The sequence below is a fragment of the Lynx rufus genome, unplaced genomic scaffold (assembly GCF_022079265.1).
Source record: "Lynx rufus isolate CCGP_SWC_20201006 ecotype Redwood Valley unplaced genomic scaffold, mLynRuf1.p SCAF_8, whole genome shotgun sequence".
Lineage (NCBI taxonomy): Eukaryota > Metazoa > Chordata > Mammalia > Carnivora > Felidae > Lynx > Lynx rufus.
In genome coordinates, this window is record NW_025814896.1 from 12,083,572 (window position 1) to 12,104,565 (window position 20,994).

The window sequence follows — 20,994 nt, forward strand, 5'->3', positions numbered from 1 at the left end:
CCTTAGTCCTACTCAGCTACCCAAGGAATGTTGGTGTCTTAGGAACATAGAGCCCAGGATGAAAAATAGAGTTAAGGCATTTGGGGGTTTCAGAGCTGAAAAAAGTGGGGTTTTTTTTTTGTTTTTTTTTTAATGTTTATTTGTTTATTTGTGTTTTTGTTTGTTTGTTTGTTTTGAGAGAGAGATAGCGAGCAGGGGAGGGACAGAGAGAGAGGGAGACAGAATCCCAAGCAGGTTCCGTGCTGTCAGCACAGAGCCCGATGTGGGGCCCAAACCCATGAACCATGAGATCATGACCTGAGCTGAAAGCAAGAGTTGGATGCTTAACCAACTGAGCCACCCAGGCGCCCCTGAAAAAACTTTTTTAAAGAAGGAAAGCAAGTGAGCCAAAGTATGTGTGTTTATTTTGTTTTGTTTTCATGATGGCTTTTGAATTCACCTCTTTTCCCCTTCTCTTCTGTTTTCTGCAGTGAACACCTACCTCTTCATGATGCAGGCTCAAGGCATTCTGATCCGGGACAACATGAGAACCATCGGAGCTCAGGTTTATGAGCAGGTGGTTCGGAGTGCTTATGCCAAGAGGAACAGCAGCGTGAATGACTCAGGTATATTTTTAGTCAAGAGATGGTCTGATTAGAATGTCTCCTCCCCAGAGAGGTAAATTTGGTTCGAATAATTATTTTTGATGAGAAAAAGTGCATTGTAAAAGAGAGAAGGTTTGGCTGAGCCTTCCCTTCTTCCTAAAAAAGAGGTTCTTGCAAAATGAATCCTTGTTCGTGTTGCCAACACTATACTCAAGGTGACTGGATGACTCCAGTTTTGCTCCTGATACTTTTCAGGGTTGGGGGGGGGCGGTAAAGAATATCTTTTAAGACCCCTTTTTTCAGCCTCTAAGAGGGGACTAAAATTAAGCTTATGTTTAGGACACCAGCAAAACAGTTGTTTCTGGAAAGAATTTGATTTCAAAAAATGTTCCAAACAGCCAACGAGGAAAAACAGAACTTGGTTGGACTTCCTTACACTTGCTTATTTTATGGCTCAACGTTGTGGGGTTGGTTGGTTGGTTGGCTGGTTGGTTGGTTGGTGGGTTGGTTTTGTCTCGTTAGTTGCACGTAGTGGTGGTCCACGGTATTTTCAAAGTAAATCTGGCCGTGGTTGCTCAACAGGAAGAGTTGCTCCAACTCTGTTCTTCCTGTTGGACTGCGCTAGAATTTCGCCAGCCCCATAGGACTTGCTTACCTCGTTGGTTATGAGTGCTTTAATTGAGACTTAACAGATTTCCATTTCATAATAATCACGTCATCTGGGACAGCCTCCGCAAATTAACAGCCACTTCTGGAAGAAATGTTCAATAGTTTGCCTGGTTTATCTTCCCTAGTCAGGTGTGGTTTTCATCCTGTGGTTTAATTCCAGCTACGTGGCTGAGTTTGGTAGTCAGAATCCTTCAGCTTTGCAGAAAGCTTTTGAGACTATTCAGCTAAAGATAGCAGTGATGGACGTAAGAGTGAACATTTCTGCCTTCTCAATCTTTTGGAACTTTTACCTGTGGCTTTTATTATCTTACAAGCACTAATTATATAAAGAGGAAAAAAGAACACAGAGGTTAGATGGCTTGCCTAACATTATATGAAAAGAGCTTGTTCCTGAATCATGGTTTTGACTCTAACTATTTTTATAAAGGCTATACACAGCAAGTTCTTCACCTTTGAAAGCTGTCTTTTTGGTCTCTCTTTTTAACTCCTCCAAAAATTGAACATAGAAAGTATTTCCAGATGGTTAAATGGGACGGTCGTGAGGCGTCTCTTGTCTGGCCAGGAATGTATTTTATTTAAAAAATAGACACCCCCGAGATTTTATTTTGCTAAGCATTTATGATTTGCCTTTGTATTTCTTTAACTGAGACCCAATGTGCTTTCCTGTGGCTTTGTTACCAATTTCACTCAAGCCTAGTGCAGTATCATAAAATGAGTATAGTTGAAGAAATATTCTTGCGTCCAAATCAGCCTTCTCTAAGTTCTGAGATTGTCCAGAGCTCACTGTAGAATGTGAAGTTGCTTTGCAAACACTGCAAATGAAAATTCTGTGGTGCTTGGGATCTCGGGAGAAAGCATTGCCTCTCAAAGGGAAGTGAAATCCTTAAAAGAATTGACCACATCCTTGTTTATCATCAGTCTGGCCTGCTGGCCAACTTAGCAACAAAGGACTACAGTTAGCAAACCAAAGCTTTAATACTTCCTTTCTTCTTGTTTGCAAAGAGCAAGTGATTGGCTTTTCAGAGCTTTTCGGCCAAATTGTGGTTTCATTAAACAATTGGCCTGAGCCCTGAACCAGATCTGGAAGAGGAATCCGTACAGTTTCTAAAGGCATGAGAGAAGGCTGAGCACACTTTCCTAATTCATCATGTATGACATTAGATTTTGCAAATAATCTGCTCACACATCATCACCCTTGACTCAAGCATGGTCCTGTCAGGTGGACAGGATTTTATGTTACTTCCATTTTGCACAGGTAGCACAAATAATCTTGGAAGCGTTGGAGTGACTTGTTCAGGTGACTTTGCCCGAACCCTGCCCCAAACCTGCTTTTCGTTGTGTGATGAAACTAGGGAGTCCTTTGACTACTCATCAGCCTTCCCCCTGATGAATCAGTCAGGAAAAAAGGAACATTTGTGCTGTCATGACATTTATCCAGTCCAAGTCTCCATGTCTCTCCAAAGTTAGATGATACCGGGACGTCCATCTGGGCATTTGGTGAGTTAGTCTGTTCTCTCTCAGAAGTTAGAGGGCCACAGGCAGCTGCCCTCCCTACAAGCACAGGATCTCACTAATCACCCTAGGGGTGATTGTCCTTGAAAACCAAGTTGTGCCCTCGGAAGACGTATCCAGGGACCCATTGTGATTTGACTTCGCGTGTGTTTATTTTTAAATTGTCATAGACCAAAATAATTCTTCCCAGCATCCCTCTGGTGGGAATAATCACCCATTTTGTGTCCATGGTGTCTGTTTCCCTTAAAGATTGGAAGTCTTTAGCTGTCAGGGGCTGTGTTACTATGCGCTCGACACTTCACTTGCACTGCCTCATGGACTCGTCATAGGAACTCAGTAAGGCGACTGCCGTGTTCCCACTTTAGGGATGAGAATGTAAAATACAGGGCTCGGTGTGGCTGTGGGGTAGGGCTTGCTGACCTCCGGATGCCAGCAGCCTTCGCGGCCTCTCTGATCTGGTAGCCCCAGCACGTTGTACACCGCCTAGCACACACAAGGCCCTCAGGAAGTGGTTTTTGAGTGTGTGAGTGAATAGATTTAACAAGAAAACATTTTAAGTGTTGTAACCTAATTCTGAGATTACCATCTTAATTGGCTTCCATGTTCCTGGCACATCCTTGGGGAGTGAGTATTAAAGAGGAAATATCATTTCATTGGAAAGGTATCCAGTGAAAACCCACCATTTTTATTCATTTCAAAGCAGTGCCAGGCAGAGAGGGCACTCTCGACCTGATCCTGCTGAGATAGTGGGTGACTGTCATTTCTGACCCGACCACTCCCACCACGGGCTTGACAAGGGTAGCAGGACGGAGGTGGCCCACGAGCTCCACTGCCCCACCCTGGACACAGTGCTGGGGCCCATGCCCATCTTCAAAGACTTTCATTAGGCCAAGTGTAGCTAAAAAGCTTAGTGTGGCATTTAAATAATGCTGGCTTTATCCTTGAAAGCCAAAGTGGTGATTGTCCAATAAGAATGCACTTGTCAGGGGCGCCTGGGTGGCTCAGTCGGTTGAGCGTCCGACTTTGGCTCAGGTCATGATCTCACAGCTTGTGAGTTTGAGCCCCGCGTCAGGCTCTGTGCTGACAGCTCAGGGCCTGGAGCCTGCTTCAGATTCTGTGTCCCCCTCTCTCTCCGCCCCAACCCACTCGCATTCTGTCTCTGTCTCTCTCAAAAATGAATAAACATTAAAAAAAAAAAAAAAAAAGAATGCACTTGTCAGGATCAGGACTGTGAGCCAGGAGATGCACCTGAAGTAATAATAACCTGGAGAGGGGCGCCTGGGTGGCGCAGTCGGTTAAGCGGCCGACTTCGGCTCAGGTCACGATCTCGCGGTCCGTGAGTTCGAGCCCCGCGTCGCGCTCTGTGCTGACAGCTCAGAGCCTGGAGCCTGTTTCAGATTCTGTGTCTCCCTCTCACTGACCCTCCCCTGTTCATACTCTGTCTCTCTCTGTCTCAAAAAAAAAAAAAAAAAATTACAAAAAAATAATAATAATAATAACCTGGAGAGGAGGCTTCTTGGTGCCATGTGTGTGTGTGTGACCTCAGGAATCCTGCAGAATTTACTGTGAGCAGTAGGGGAGATGCTCAAAGAACATTGACATCAGAATGGGTCATCTGGGTTCATCTCTTCTAGCCACTTAGGATTTTTTTTAAGTTTATTTATTACTTTTTTAGTGATCTCTATGCCCGATATGGGGGCTTAAACCCATGACTCTGAGATCAAGAGTCACACACTCCTCTGACTGAGTCAGCCAGGGCATCCCCACCCACTTAGTTTATAAATGAGGCGAGTGGTTGGGGGACCGGGCCTTTCTCATCCTTAAATATGAGTTTGCAGGTGCCATTCTACTTAGTAACTTTCACCGAGAGGGAGATTTCTTGCCTCTGTACACACGTGTGTCCACACATGCACACAAACCTTCCCACACTTACAGCCCCAACCCCTTTATAGTCATGTGCTCAGAAAAATGTTCTCTTGTCCACATCCTTGGAAACAGGTCTGTTGCCATAGGCAAATAAAGTGAATAAAGTCATTGCCAGGGCACTGTGTATCAGATTCAGTGAGCTAGATATTCTTAACCTCTTTGTCTCTGGTTGTTGTTTTTCTTTATTTTTTATGAAAAGAAAATTTTTTTAAGTTTGTTTATTTTGAGAGAGAGAGTGCACGCGCTCATGCGAGCAGGGGAGGGGCAGAGAGAGAACGAGAGAGAGAATCCCAAGCAGGCTCCACACTGTCAGCATGAAGCCTGATGCAGGGCTCGAACTCATGAACCACAAGATAATGACCTGAGCTGAAATCAAGAGTCAGACGCTTAACTGACTAAGCCACCCAGGCGCCCCTCTTTCTGTCTGGTTTTTGGGTGCTCAGTCCATGGTCTTCCTTGTGTCTACTCACCCAGCAGGTGCAAGGTCATCCTTAGGCCTGTTAACTCGTGAAAAATGCTAATTCTTTGTATTTTACAGATATTTGTTCTGATGACATCTTTCTAGTATATACACATTTCCACATTTTTCAAGCAGAGAGGGAAGTGTTTGGTCTTTTCTCAAATGGAAGGGGAAAGTGGTGGTTCTTCCTGGAATCTCTTGGTCAGCGTTTCCCAGTCCCAGCTCAACTGGATTTGGCAAGATAAGGGAGAAGGCAGATGTTTGCCCCTCCTAAACACTGGGGTAGCCATGCCGAGCTGAGTGCACCTTGGAAACTCCCAGGGGTGACCAGTGCCTGCACCCCTCCCCCAGAGATTCTTACTTCATCAGTCTGGGAAATAGCCTGTGTGTTATTAGGGTTTTTACAAGCTTCGTAGACGATTCTAATGTGCAGGCGTGGCTGCCGAAGCCCTGGTGGAAAGCAAAGTTGAGTAAGCAGGCCGTCTGAATTTGTAGGTACGAGGGCTATCTGCTGTTTTCCCGTCTTATAAATGCAAAAACAGTACCTTCTTTGCCTTTCTATCTCCTTTGCTGGAAGAATATGTCCTGATTTAAAACAGATTCGACTTAAAACACAAAGCCTCGGCCAGAGAAAGTCAGCCAGCTTGTTTTCCCGCCCAGCTGCTCCCTCCCTCATTCAGCAGAGAGGAAGAAGAAGAGGAAGGGGCTCCTGGCTGGCCCAGTCAGCACCGTGCGACCCTTCATCTCGGGGTTGTGAGTTCCAGCCCCACGATGGGTGTAGAGGTCACTTAAAAATAAAGTCTTCAAAAAAAGAGAGAAAGAGGAAGAAGCTGTCATTTGGAAGCACCCGTTTCTGGGCAGCTGGAGAGGAGGACTGGGCACCCACGGTTAACTACATAGTTTCACCAGGTCACGAGCAGATAATTTCCTCTGCCTCTTCCACTTCTTTGAAAGGTTTCTACCGGTGAGAAAGCAAATTTTACTTAAATAAAAATTTAAAGTTAGAAATGAGGAAATGAAGGTTTTTGTGGGCCTTTTTTCCCCTCACGGTGTAGGGCAAGGTTACTTCTACTTAGGAGTTGTTTATTTGTGGGGGTTAAAAAAAATAGTTTATTAATATAGTAATCAGAAGGGAAAAAATGAGTGATGTTGATTTGGTCTTGTTTGTTTCATGCTCGTTGCTACTGGGTTTATTAGTGTTTGAAGAGAGTAGAAGGGGCTTTATAGGATCATTAGGTTTAGAAAGTGTCTTGTCTCTTCTCCTACATCATGGTAAGTTTTATCTTTTTTCTTCTTATTTCCTGTTTAGGCTGTAGTTCTAAAGCTTGGTTCTGTCATTGCCCAGAATTATTATTCTCTTCTGTGTGTGTGTTTTATTACTATTATTTGCTTATGAAAATGCTATTATGTTGCCCCTGGGAATTTCTTCTCCTTCAGAGAGGCAAATGTAATTACTGTGATGCTGTTTTGAAGAAGCTTCTCCCTCTGCACATGTACATATCACAAAATACACATTTTCTAGTACACATGAAAACTTTTCTTAAAGAGAATCGTTTATAGATTTAAACACACACACATGTATATCTACATATATCTACATATATATACATGTACATGTATACATGTACATCTACATGTATATATATGTAGATATATGTAGATATATGTACATGATTAAGAAGTAAAATCAGGATTATCCAGAGTAATGATTAGTATTGGAGGTGCTTGACAGAGCTTTTTGAAATGTTAATACTTTCTTTTTTTTTTTTTTTTTCAATGTTTATTTATTTTTGGGACAGAGAGAGACAGAGCATGAACGGGGGAGGGGCAGAGAGAGAGGGAGACACAGAATCGGAAACAGGCTCCAGGCTCCGAGCCATCAGCCCAGAGCCCGACGCGGGGCTCAAACTCATGGACAGCGAGATCGTGACCTGGCTGAAGTCGGATGCTTAACCGACTGTGCCACCCAGGCGCCCCAAAATGTTAATACTTTCAAAAAGGATCAGTTTAGGACAGGTGTACATGTATGAGCTGAGGACTTTTGAACTCATTTCTGTTGTAAATGTGATTTTGCCTTTAGGGTTCGTGCTGGCTTTGTTTTTGGCGATATGATGCAGGCTTGGTGTTTTTCAGGAAAGCTGCTAGTGAAAAGGACAGAAAGCATTTTGTTCCTTTCCTCCCCTATTAAGAAATTTAATTCTCTTCAAGTCAACGCTCACTGAGTTGTGTCCTGTGAGCGCTTATGGAGTACATAGCCCTGTGCCTGTATAAAAGGATTCCCTGTACTTACTCACTGTTTGATTCTTGGAAACCATCTCACAGTGTTTTTAAAAAAAATATGAGTTGAAGATTGTATAATTCTCGGGTACAAAAGTGAGTTTGAGTAGAAAGTTTTAATTTCGTAGAAGCTGCATGAATCCCCAAGGATGGGTAAGAGAGATTTTAATACTCTGAAAAAATAGTACAGTGTAATGGAAAGATCACTAAGCCAGAGTTACCCATGCACTGGCCAGGTCTCCTTGTACCAGTTGTGTAGACACGGTTTCTTTTTCTGTAAAAAAAGATAAGAAGAAGTTGGAGGGCCCCCTTCATACAGATCCCCAGGAAAGAGGCATCAACTCCACATTCCTAAAGCCTCACTAAAATAACAGTAAAGAGTGTGTGTGTGTGTGTGTGTGTGTGTGTGTGTGTGTGTGTTGAATGGCATAAACCCTGAAGAATGAGGAGAACAAGAAGGGAGACCACAGCAAAAAATTTTGGAAGTTGGAAAGCAGACAGACCAGTGATAAAGGGCTCAAAAGACCCAAGAAAACTGATAATGCGGCTGCAGGGAAAGCCGATAACGACCCCAGAATCCCCCAGAAGCTCAGGAATTAGCAATATTAAGTACTTTTGCAGATAAGACTAAAAGTGGCAGCCTAGGTAAAGATAGATTGAAAGCTATTTAAAAAGCAGTCAGAAACCCAGATTCTCCCCTATCCTGGCAAAGAACTAGAGACTTGATAACCCTCAGAGGTGGTAAGACAGAGGCCCCCCAACTTGAGGGCACCTGGCTTGGCTTAGGTGCCCTGTTCTCCTCCTCAGTCCCAGTGTGCCTGTGGCAGGGACTGCGCCATTCTGCCAGGGGGTTAGCAGAGTGCTCTAGGGACACCTGGCTGGCTCAGTTGGTAAGTGCGTGCAACGCTTGATCTCAGGGTTGTGAGTTCGAGCCCCATGTTGGATATAGAGGTTGCTTTAAAAAAAATCTTTATAAAAGAATAGAGTTCTCTGGGGCATCTGATTGGACCAAGAAGAAAGCCCCTAAGGAACTGATGCTGGAGGCTTCCAAACCAGACTTCTTGCCAGAACATTCTGCAACGCAGAAGCTCAGTCCAAGCCCTGCCAGGTAGCTGGTTAGTGCCCTCTGAAATACTAGCGGATAACCAAGGAAGACTGTGTTAGGAATCAAAACGGACAAGCAGCAGCAAATCAGGAGAAAACAGGCCATGCTGGGAGAAGAAAACTCAGAACACCCATCACATACGTTCTCCAGGGTGTGGGGAAAGGGATTGCAAACATGAAAAGAAGTATATTGTAAGAAATGGACATTCAGAAGTAAAAAGGACTTGTTAAAATAAAAAATAGCAGGAATGACAATTAAAAAGAAGGGTTGGGTAAAACGAGGAAACCTTTTAGAAGGCAGAGCAGAAAAGTGGCAAGATGGTGAGTTAGAAGAGTTGAGAGGGACACCCGGGGGGCTCAGTCGGTTAAGTGTCCAACTCCTGATTTCAGCTCAGGTCTTGATGTCACAGGTCATGGGTTCAAGCCCTGCATCAGGCTCTGATCTGACAGGGCAGAGCCTGCTTGGAATTCTCTCTCTCCTTCTCTCTGTCCCTCCCCCACTCACACGTGCTCTTTAAGTAAATAAATAAACATTAAAAGGCCGGGGTGAGGGGTGCGGGGCACATCTGGGTGGCTCAGTCTGTTAAGCATCTGACTTCAGCTCAGGTCACGACCTCGTGGTCCGTGAGTTCGAGCCCCGCATCGGGCTCTGGGTTGACGGCTTGGAGCCTGGAGCCTGCTTCCGATTCTGTGTCTCTCCCTCTCTCTGTCCCTCCCCCGTTCATGCTCTGTCTCTCTCTGTCTCAAAAATAAATAAACGTTAAAAAAAAAAAAATACTACTCTTCCTGCCCCCAAATTCTAGAACAGGAGGACATGAATTTCTACATGGTAAAGGTCCACCAAATGGTCAACACAGCGGGTGAGAATAGACCCCAAAATAGAAATGTAACATTTCCTGACCCCAGAGGAAGTTCATCACACTCTGGGAAAGCAATTCCCGGTCACCTTTCCAGGGACCCGGAATTGGAATGGCTCCAGGTTCAGCAGGAGGCGTGGAGTCGAGCACCTGCCCGGTTCTCTGGGAGGATTGTGTCCAGCCCGGAATTCTGTAAGCCCGGCCCACCTATGGATCAAGGGAGAGATACGAGAAACAGATGTACTTCCGTTCCCCTGCTTAGGAAGCCGGACGGAGATGTGTTCCAGCGAGAAAGAGGGAGAAATCGAGCTGAGGAAAAGTGAGGTTTCACACCTGCTGAGAGGGGAGGGGAGACCCCAGGTGGCATCTGCACAGCGGGCACAGCGGGGAGCCAGTCCAGACTGGCCGGAAGGCGCAGGACCTCTTTGGGATGACAGAGTTGAGGGAGGACGTGAGGCTTGTGAATGTCTTAAGCGGGAATGTGGTGGCAAAGGGCACGGTGTCGGCTTAGTCTCGACACCACATGAAACTAAGCAAACGGGCACCTGGCGGCTCGGTTGGTTGGGTGTCCGACTCTGGCTCAGGTCATGATCTCATGGTTCATGAGTTCCAGCCCCACACTGGCCTCCGTGCTGACAGTGCCTTTGTGAGTGCGAGCCCCAAGTCCAGCTCTGTGCTGACAGTGCGGAGCCTGCTTGGGATTCTCTCTCTCTCTCTCTCTCTCTCTCTCTCTCTCTCTCTGCCCCTCCCCCACTCACTTGCTCTCTCTGTCCCTCTCTCAAAATAAATAAACTTAAAAAAACAAACAAACAACTAAGCAAACAGAAACAGTCACTCCAGGAAAAAATTATGCAGGAAAAGAAAAGGAATCCTAACCTTCCATATTTCTCAGCTACAAACAGTATCTGAGGAATAAATCCTTCCGTGTAAATACTAAGGATTTTGTGAACCACAGTGATCATATATGTTGGGGGATGGGAGGGTGGAAGAGTGTGTGTGTCATGGGGGCAGGGAGGGAAGAGAGCAAAACCCACAGACCTAAAACAGAAGCTCCTGGAACAGCTGTCAGTGGCAGTGAATACCACAGTAGTTGTCTGAAAGAAGTGAAAATAGTTCCTGTAGAGAATAAGACATGGGAGGGGGACACTGTTTCATTTCTTTCTTTTTTTTTTTTAAATTATGTTCTAGAATTCTTTGGACACTGAGGTGCATATAAAACTGTAGTAACCATAAGAATAGAAACACCGGTTGGCATAAGATCGTCTGTTAACCTGTTTATTGACATGTTCGCATTTTTAGCTGCGGTAAACAGCTAGCCCAGAGTCCCAATTCTGCAAAACAAAAAAATGCTGTCTAAGAAAAATACTTCTCTGGTAGGCCTCTGAGAATTGCAGAATTGAGGACATGTGCCTTTTTTTCTTACCTCTCTAGATTATCCTCTTGACTTGAACCACAGCGAAACCTTCCTACAAACCACAACGTTTCTTCCTGAAGACTTCACCTACTTTGCAAACCATACCTGCCCTGAGAGGCTCCCTTCCATGAGTGAGTAGAGCCACCCTGGCTTTGCAGACTGACGGGTCTTTTTATCTGATTAAAATAAGAATGAGAGGTGTTTTTTTTTCCCTAATGTTTTATTTTTGAGAGAGTGCAAGTGGGGGAGGGGCAGAGAGAGGGGGCTGCAGAGGGTTGGACGTGTGGGGCTTGAACTCACGAACCGAGAGATCATGACCTGAGCAGAAGATGGATGTTTTGAGTTCGGACATGATCACTTGGCATCACCGATCGGTGGTGGGGCCGTGCGTGGGTGCTCGCCTCGGGAGCCCTCAGAGAGGCTTCAAGCAGAGCCACTTTCCTCCTTCCTCTTTGAGACGTTCAGCTGCCATTCACTCAGTCTCAATTTCTTTCCACTCCATTGGCAGAGCCAAAGCTCTAAAGTCTTAACTTCTTGACTTACTGCTTTGCCCAGTAATAGTGATGAAGTGAAATACAGGGGGTTGCAAAGCAGAGGAAGGGCCTCCCAGCACTGTGAAAGACGGCAGTCAGCTGAAAAAGCATTGAACCTCCCTAGAGAGTGAAACCCTGGACATGGGGGGAGACTTCTGTCATTTTCTGGCCTCTTAATTCTTTTTCTTCCCCCCCACCCCTTTCTCTGTTCAGAGGGCCCAATAGACATAAACATGAGTGAAATCGCAATGGACGACATCCATGAAATCTTCTCCAAAGACCCAGCCATCAAGCTCGGAGGTCACTGGAAGCCTTCGGATTGCATGCCTCGATGGAAGGTAGGCTGTGAAGTCAGACCATCCCAGGTCGCCGTGGGACTCACGGACCGTGATAATCTGTGCTTTGCACCCTACTGCCCGATGCAAAGTATCTGCAGTTCATGGAAACGCTTGGGAGGCGTGGGTTTCCCTAAGGACAGACTGCAGCCCCGGAAGTGTGTGTCGTCCGCATGGCTGAGCGGGACCCTTCGGTCTTCTTTATAGGCGTCTTGGCTAAGCAAGGAGGAGGGGTGGTAGGTCTCTTGAGCCATGTTAGCAAAAGCCGTCTTCACCAATCCGGGGCTGCAAGTGCCTCATTCGGCATCGTTACTCTGAGCTTAGTGCGACCAAGAGCGGAGTTCTCCAGCCTGACACTGAGAATTTCTGGTTGTTTCTCTGCATGACTGTAGTTAGGAGGCATCTGTGTGTGGATCTGGCTCATGACACCGGCCTAAGTCCAGTGTTTCAACAAGTATTTATTCAAGTGCTGTTTCTGTGCCGGTCCTGCAAGGAACAAGGCAGATCTGGAATAGATGGGCATTTCCAGCCCATCACTGGGCGTATGACCAGCACTAAGAGATGAGATAGATGTATATCTATCTATCTCAGAGTGCACTGCACGCTCTAAGGGGAAGTACTGTTTTGTGGAGCGTGTTTTAGTTGTATGCCTCTGTATCCATGGATGTATTTGTGGGACAGGTCTTGGTGGAGGATGAACGTCTTCCTCTGGGTTGTGGCCTAGAAAGAACTCACTCAGCAGGTGCACTATGTACACAGCATGGTGTGTGTGAGGACAGAGTCCCCTCACTTCCGAGGGTCCACCTGCCAACATAGCCGCTCCTTCAGCAGAGGCTGCGGACAAGGCAGCCTTCCAGAATAGCCCAAGAGCCGGTCCCCCGATTCTGCAGCAGCCTCGTGCCACAGAGCAGAAGTCGGGGGGACTCACGGGGCGGCTTCTCTCGTGTGACCCTCTCCAGGTGGCGATCCTCATCCCTTTCCGGAACCGCCACGAGCACCTCCCAGTCCTGCTCAGACACCTGATTCCCATGCTCCAGCGCCAGCGCCTGTGGTTTGCGTTTTATGTGGTTGAACAGGCGAGTGGCCCTTCCTTCCCTCTTCTCTCTGTTCCGAGGCAGCAGTTCAGAGTCCCCCTTTGGAGTGCAGAGCCAGGGAAACGGAAATCTGACGATCGGGCCACCCAGAGGTGAAAGGGAGGGCAGAGAGAGCAGTTTGGGTTTGAGGTGTTACCCGAGACGGGCAGACCCGAGTCCAGGGTGGACCTGTGTGTGCCCTTCGACAAAGGCTCCTTGTGTGGGGGTTGAGTCAGAGCTGCCTTGGGTGGTGTCTTCAGTCTCCAGACCCAGGAAACTCCCCTTAAGATAAGGATAAGGAGCTGTGAGTCGAAGTGGCTGTATTGTTCTTTCCTCCCTTTATGGGGCTTCCAAATGCTGTTATGGGTCGAATGCCTGCCTTTAGGACAGTCTTGGGAGAGAGTCACCACCCCTCTTATTTCTAAGGAGATCGGGGCGAGATGTCAAGTGGCTTGTGAGGCAGTGATGAGCGTGCTGGCCCGGCCCCCAGGGGTCCCTCCCCGTCGGGTTCAGTAAGCGCTCCTTTAGGCAGGGCTGGGACAGCAAAGAGTTTGCTCCGGGAGCAAAAGAAAAATAAAGTTCTGCTTCTTTTAGGTCGGCACCCAGCCTTTTAATCGAGCCATGCTTTTCAACGTCGGTTTTCAAGAAGCAATGAAGGATCTGGACTGGGACTGTCTTATTTTTCATGATGTGGATCACATACCAGAAAGCGATCGGAACTACTATGGATGCGGGCAGATGCCGAGACACTTCGCAACCAAGCTGGACAAGTATATGTACCTGTGAGTATCACGTCCCCGGGAAGAGGTCCAATCTGAAAGGATGCTGAGAGATGCAAAGGTGGCCAAAGCCAGTTAGCTCCACCCAGCGCGCATCGGCTGGCGAAGGGATGAACAAAATGGAGCACGGCCACAGCACGGTACGCTGTTAGGCAGCAAACAGGAAGGGAGTCCTGACACGCTGGCCGGTGGGTGAACCCTGAAAGCATTGGTGCGAGGCAGGAGCTACTTACAGAGGCCATGTGTTGGCCTGATCGTATTTCCATGACTTGCCCAGAATTCGGCAAAGCCGCAGACACAGAAAGGACTGATGGTTAGGGTTGAGGGGAGGAGGGGGAACGGAGAGTGGCCACTGATGGGTACAAGGCTTCTTTTTTGGGGTGATGAAAGGTGTTAGAATGGATTGGGGTCGTGGTGGCACGACTCCGTGAATATCCCAAAAACGACGAAGTTGTGTACTTTAAATGCGTGAATTATACGGAACGCCAATTATGTGTCAATAAAGCTGTTATGAAAAAGACAATTAGAGAAGGATGCAGTTAGCTACGGAGGGCGACGTGCCTCAGCACAAGGAAACGGCTGCAGATGGGTCAGGACAGCAGTGCGGAGAGCGCTGTTTCACGTTGTGTGGTTCTCCGGTGAGATGGCGGCCTGTCCTGGGGACAAACCACCCTTGGACGCACAGATGACTGAAGCTGTACGTCTCCTTCCAGGCTTCCTTACACCGAGTTCTTTGGTGGAGTGAGCGGCTTAACGGTGGAACAGTTCCGGAAGATCAATGGCTTCCCAAACGCTTTCTGGGGTTGGGGCGGAGAAGATGATGACTTATGGAACAGGTACCCCCTTTTCCAGTTTCCGGTGCCTCCTAGAAACACTGCCTTAGGCTGCTCCCCCAGACAAGCGCCACGCAGGAGGGATAGGGTGCAAGCCACGGACGTAATGTGAAGTGTTCTAGCAGCCACGTTTATAAAGGTTAAAAAAGAAAAAGACGGGAAATTAATTTCACTGTATTTTATTAATAAAACATGTTAACAGTGTATTTATCGTAATATATCAGAAATAATATCCTTCCAACATACAATCAGTATAAAATGTTGACAAGATCCTTCACATTCATCTTTTTTTCCCCTTCTATCTTTGAAATCTGGTATTTATTTTACACTCCTAGCACATTTCACTGAAACCTCCCCAAACCAGAGGTCACATATTAGTGATGTGTACATGCATTTATCCATACCATCAGATAAGGCTTGTGTTGTACAAGTTTGGGTGAACGATGCTGTATTTGAGTAGCGTCAACTAGTCTTTTTACAGAGTAAGTGAATAGTAACCTAGTAAGGAACAAATAAGCAAAAGAATTTCTACCTTGTATCTGTTTACTTTCTAAATTGGCTTTAAAAAAGAAAGCTACGTGTTGCTTTTTAATTACAGAGTAATACTTGCCGGTAAAAATTCACATAATACGAAGGTGCATAAACCAGAGCGTAATTCTTAATCCCCCACCGCTATCCTATTTCATTCCTAGGAAGTAGCGATTTCGAACAGGCTGTTTCTTTCCCCACTTTTTTCTGTTCCTACGTAAATAACCCAGGCCCATCCCTTCTCCAACCACGTTAATACAGAGAGAGCCACTTCCTTAATTTTAACAACGGCATGGTATTCCTTTACGTGGATACACGAGAATTTATTTTAATCCTCTCCTGTCGATGAACATTGTTGTTCGCAGTTTTGAATATCCTTGTTCACGTGTGCAGATATTTCTGTAGCTTAAATTCCTTCTTGTGGAACGGCAGAGTCAAGTAAGTTGCTCTTTTGAATTTGGATAGTAATCGCCAGGATTTTCTTCCAGAAGAGATTGCAGAAAGAGTCCAAGCCATGGTGCATCACCGTTCCATCACGGCCAACATTGGCTATAAACAACCTTTTACATTTTGCCACATTTCGGCCCTTCAGCAGCCGCGTGTGGCCCGGGGCTGCTATACCGGATAGAGGAGCTCCAGACAATTCTTTCTCAGTCTGAGAGATAAAAATGGCATCTCATCCTTTTAACTAATTTGGGTTTCTTAGGAACCCGGTGAGGATGAACGGCTTTGCCACAGACCTACTGGTTGACTGGTCCTTGAGTCCAGTCAAACTCCAATTCAGGACATCTGCCAAAATTCTCCGCTGGCACTGTCCCCAGGTCAGCAGGAACCCCCTTGGGTGCAGGATCTGGGGCTGGTTCCCCCCAGTGTGCTGCACAATTCCAGGTACACAGTAGGCATCCTATATGTATTTATCAACTCAGAGTAAGAACACACTTTCCTGTATCAAAAGGAGAGTGTAATTTGGAGTCGAGAGGAGGATGTTGAAATAATATTCTCCCGCAGTGTTGACCTATGAAGACAACTGTAAATTTTACACAGCTCTCCAAAGTCTGCCTCCACGTGTTCACAGTTTCTTACAGTCCCATCAAGTTTCCCGTAAACCCAGCTTCAAAATCCTGTCTTTTTCATACTAAGGATAAATAACCGAGTACCTCCTTAAATGCTGCTGTCCCCATAGTGTTGTGAAGTTTTACATCTAGATCAGAGGATGTCCTACAAATGAGTTCACCTCCGTGGTGACGGGGGAGTTGGGCAGAGTAATTAAGTTCACAACCAGGAAAGCACAGTGCAACTCTGACTTTCCTGACTTGCGTTATAGCAGGTGGTGGAAAGGAAAAGTGTTTTGTCCACCAGTGAGAAAAATATTTTTGATAGGATCCGAACAAGCCGGCCGAGAGGGCGTGTGCACTCACCCCCTGGGGGATGCTCACCGATGTACCTGTCCCTGGGGACCTGGCGGCACACCTCACTCTCGAGAATTTTAAGTTTCTTTTCTTTCTCAAAACTTTTTTTGTATTGTAGACCTCTTGTCTGCAACCACGCGCTTGCCCAGAGGGTAGGCAATTGAATATTTAGGTGCAGAAGTTCTGTCGTTCACCTTGGGGTTTCTCAGCCTCGGCATAGATGTGGACACCTGCACTGCTAGATCATTTGGTCTAAAAGCCCATTCTCTTGGTCTCGGACAGAGTACAGAACGCAGGCTACTCCGTGAGCCGGCCAGAAGGCGACACCGGGAAATACAAATCTATTCCTCATCACCATCGAGGAGAAGTCCAGTTTCTTGGAAGGTTGGTGCAATGTGTTTATCCTTCTCACAAATACCCTCTGTACTTTGCATTTGCAGATGTCCCAGAGCATGTGGCAACCCTTTGTCTTCCTCCCCACCTCCTCTCTAAGGTCCGGTTCTGGTGGCTGTTGAATAGTTCCTGGAGAGATGTTCATTTACCCGTGAGGCAGGCGCTTGTGTGAAATCAGATTATCGGTGCAAAACTTGATCATAGATCTTTTAAGGAAATCGGTCACTTGGCAGCTTAAGCTTCATGGTCTCTTCTGTAGTCTTCAGGGAGTTGGAGAAAAATCCACTCCCGTTAAAGGTCTCTGTGCAACCTACACCCACACCACAAAGCAGACTGGCGCCCTTCCTGCGAGCTCCGGTTCCGGAAGGGTGGCCCCTGAAATTCCGTTTGTACTTGCTTTGCTATCACCTTTGCTTCTGATAAGGAGCTTCCATACTGGACTGATTGGGGCATATAGATGGAGGGACATCTCTGCCTTTCCAGGAGTAGCTTTTTGTCTCGTTAACTGGGAGGAGGCCTGTTCTCCAGACCATCAGTTCTGATCGCATGCATTCTGTTGTCATGGGAGTAGGAAGGCACCGAATGCCGACCCTGACCTTCTCATCTGATGGATTTTTAGTATCTTACCTGCCACTCCCCTGCCCCCTGCCCTTACCTTCGGCAAGTCATTTAACATCATGAGCCCTGGCTTCTTCATTTGCTACGGGGCAGGTACGTTAACTGAAATGATGTCATAAGGAAAGCACCTGGCGTGAAGTAGGAGGTGTTTCCCATAATAACATCTGGCCTGGAGCGGCTGCACAGGTGGGCCAGTCACCCGCCAGGGGACGCAGCGTTGCTGCCCTGGGTTGTGTCCCCTCCTGTGTCTGCCCCGCCCCCTCCCCTGCCAGGAGGAGGTGAGCCCCTCACTCAGAGCCACCCCTCTGTTCTCTGCTTCAACAGGTATGCTCTGCTGAGGAAGTCCAAAGAACGGCAAGGGCTGGACGGCCTCAACAACTTGAACTACTTTGCAAACATCACATACGACGCCTTGTATAAAAACATTACTGTCAACTTGACACCCGAGCTGGCTCAGGTGAGCGAGTACTGAGAGGAGGAGAGGATGTATGTGCTTTACCCGCCGCCACCCAGAAGGCAGCCTGGTGTGATGTCTGGGGGCTCCACACAGGAAGAGAGTAGAAATACAGTGTCTGATGAAGGATCACAGGGTTCGAGGGGGAAAAAAAAATGTGAACAGTGTCCACGCACAAAACGCCTTCACTGTGGCTTGGGAACTGCCTTCATGAGGACTGGCTTTCTATTTTCACAAGACGACGTCTGTCCTGCTGCTCTGCTCCCCCCGGTCTCCTGCCCCAGCGTCCCGTCTCAGCCAGGATCTCTACACCCGGAACCGAGATCCACCACGGTCCCACCGCCGAGCCCGTTCCTCCGAATGGCCTTTGGAGCAAAGAGGCAGCCCCACCCCAGGGCAGCGCAAATGAAACTCCACCCACCATTCTTCTCCATCTCTGGTGTTCTCTTCGGTTTCATTTTTTTAAAGGAAAAAAATAGATAAATAAATTACCTGCTTTGGGTGGGGATTGAGGGTGGGGGGGAGGGATTGGGGAAGATAAATAGACATATAACAATCACTTCTTGAAGAAGTATAATTGTAAATAAGCCATGTAAAATGCCTTTTTTAAATTTAATTTTATAGCTGGCTCCAATTCGAACCGAGGATTTCTACATTAGCTCACTTATTTGGTTGGCAAATGCAGGAACTCCGTTAAAAACGCAGGGGAAGTGGAAGAATGTCCCCTCCCAAATTGCTGTCACTTTGGAAGGGAGAGGATGCAGGGCATGTCACCTACAGAACGAGCCGGTCCTGTCTGTCACTGGTAGCTAACTCCTGCCCCCTCCCATCCTCCTCTTCCGAAAGTCTTTGCTCTTGACTTTTGCTGTGGACGCGCTCTCCCGAGTTGGGCACGCACGCCCTCATCCAGCCACCTGCTAGACAGGAGCCCTCGGGGGCCTCCCTGTGCACACGCCCCTGGATTTCTGGACTCTAGTGTTTATCCTTTCATCACTGAGAGACGTGGGGGTGGGGTGGGGTGGATGGGTTTTCTGCCTCTTTTCTCCTCTTTTTTTTTTCTTTGTTTTTGTTTTTTTGTTTTTGCTCTTGTGGAACTTGGCCACAATTCCTGAAATCTGTGCCTAAATTACTAACTAGCTTCAGTGATTCCTCTGAATATTTCCCTGTTTGGGTTTCTGGAAAGATTGTTTGTCAACATTATGAACTAGTACATAGAAATAATGAGCGATGGAATGAAGAATTCAGCTGGGGAGCAGGTGACACTTGTGTGCCGTGGGTTAGCTAGGGTCCTGGTTAGCCCCGATCAGAGCTTTGCAAAGCAGGCTCCAGGATGCAAGGACCCAAGCCCATGAGCTGTGTTCACACCCCATGCACTTCTTGAAGTTAGATTCCAAATTGCCCTCGAAGTTGTGCCTCTCTGTTTTTCCCTGAGCCAAATCCCTCAAGTTATAGTTCCTGTTGGCTTCTGCTGGACGCCGACAAATGCCAGTCTTTTTCCTCTCCTTTTCCATAAAACATATTTATATATCGTGATTAGGAGTACTTCCTGAAAAGTACTTCATATTTTTTTTAATTGCCTTGTTTGCCTTCAACTTCCTTAATTTTCATGGTTTACATGAATGTGTGTGTAGGGGGTATATTTGTGTATTCGCGTGCGGGTTGGGGGTTTTCTCCGTTGCATGTGTTGGTTCCATGGACTTATGACCCCCACAAGCTGTGGGAGTGATTGGCCGGGCCTTGTTTTTTGTTCTTGCTTTTTTGTTCTTTTGAAGAATAGAATGGTATATATAGAAAATAGCATTACAAAGCTCTTATCAGCTCATATGAGAAGGCAGGTTGTTGCCCTTGAAAATGCTGGTAAGTTGTATCCTAGGTTTTAAAAGAATGTTGAGCATCTCATGCTTTGAAAGACCTTCACGGGGGAACATTACACCCAGGAGCTCACTTGGTTTTCCTTTTTGAAGTCTGGTGCATAGAGCAATAAAGATTTCTCCGCCCTCCCCTCCCCCCAGGCCTGTGTGCTGGCCTTGACGCTTCTGGTCCTTCTCCTGTCCTCCTTCGTCACTGAAGGCCATGAGCCACTTTCAGTGGGACACAACTATATGATGTCATTTGGAAGAATTTGCTGGGATACACCGATCCTTGGTTAAGGACGATGTGTGTGTACCCAGCAGTGTCGTAAAATGGTCTCGGTCGAAGCTTTTCATGAACATCTTTGCCACCGAGAACAAAATGTTGGCAAGAGGTGAAACACCTGATTTTAAAAAGAAAATGCTGATTTGAGGACAAGAGGAAAGGTCTCTTTTCACTGCTTGAAGTAAGGTCACTGAAACTATCTTTGCGATCACATGTGAGTTTGTTCTCTTAGTGTGAAATCGCGTGAAATCGCTTTACCGTGTGCTGCTGAGTCATTTACCCACCAAGTTGGGAGTGTCGTGCGGAAATATAAAAGGCAATATACAACCAGGCCCGTGAGCTGTTAATGGTGTCAGAGTCTCATGTTAAAAAAAAGGAAAAAAAAAAAAAAAAAGAACAATAAGAACCAAATGTGACCCTGTGAGTGTTTCGGCAGCTGAAATTCTTTAAGGCTCCTGATGGGCGACCCCTTAAATCAGTCTCGTCTTTGCTGCGTGCAGGGAAAGGTTTCTCGTTTCACGCGGTTTTTCTGGGGGGGAGGAGTTATTGCAAAAATATTTCTTTTGACATTACAGGGACTGTTTTGTTGCAGCTCCTTTACCACAGACATTAATAGCTGAGCAACAGCCACATGTACTGATTGTGTCCACTCACCATTGACGATGGCATTGAACGTAGCTAGCTAGCGTCCTTCCATCACTACATTTTTTTTTTTTTTTTTTTTGAGCTTGCTCTTATGTTTTAAGAGGTGCCAGGGGTACATTTTTGCACTGAAATCTAAAGATGTTTTAAAAACACTTTTCACAAAAATAGTCCTTTGTCATTACATTATTTACTCATGTGTTTGTACATTTTTGTATGTTAATTTATGAATGATTTTTTCAGTAAAAAATACATATTCAAGAACGAAACCTTGGTGGTCATCTGTCTTTACCTAGAACCGTCTGGCTCCTCGGGGGCCTTTCTTCTCCTTTCCTCATGGGAGCTCAGCTCCTGTGTGCTCCTTCAAGCAGCTTGACTTCCACACGCTGCTCCGCTGACCTCTGGGTACTCCCGAGAGAAAACCTGCCCGCCTGACCCCCGAGACCAGACCAGTGAGT

The 20,994-nt window shown here is 46.6% G+C and overlaps 1 protein-coding gene across 7 annotated transcripts in view; it reads left to right on the top strand.

The window, feature by feature from the left end:
* The window catches only part of B4GALT5 (beta-1,4-galactosyltransferase 5), a 73,449-nt gene extending 55,178 nt beyond the window's left edge, over positions 1 to 18,271 (top strand). For 6 of the 7 annotated variants that reach the window (XM_047068031.1, XM_047068034.1, XM_047068033.1 and 3 more), the window contains 8 exons: positions 471 to 605; positions 10,821 to 10,934; positions 11,550 to 11,674; positions 12,631 to 12,747; positions 13,339 to 13,526; positions 14,237 to 14,359; positions 16,576 to 16,677; positions 17,629 to 18,271. In XM_047068031.1, the coding sequence (XP_046923987.1) occupies positions 471 to 605; positions 10,821 to 10,934; positions 11,550 to 11,674; positions 12,631 to 12,747; positions 13,339 to 13,526; positions 14,237 to 14,359; positions 16,576 to 16,677; positions 17,629 to 17,776 (1,052 nt within the window). In that variant the 3' untranslated portion in view covers positions 17,777 to 18,271. Of the gene's footprint in view, positions 1 to 470; positions 606 to 5,928; positions 6,116 to 10,820; positions 10,935 to 11,549; positions 11,675 to 12,630; positions 12,748 to 13,338; positions 13,527 to 14,236; positions 14,360 to 16,575; positions 16,678 to 17,628 lie in introns of those variants that run through there. The other variant, XM_047068037.1, reaches the window with a different exon arrangement.
* The last annotated feature ends 2,723 nt before the right edge of the window (positions 18,272 to 20,994 follow it).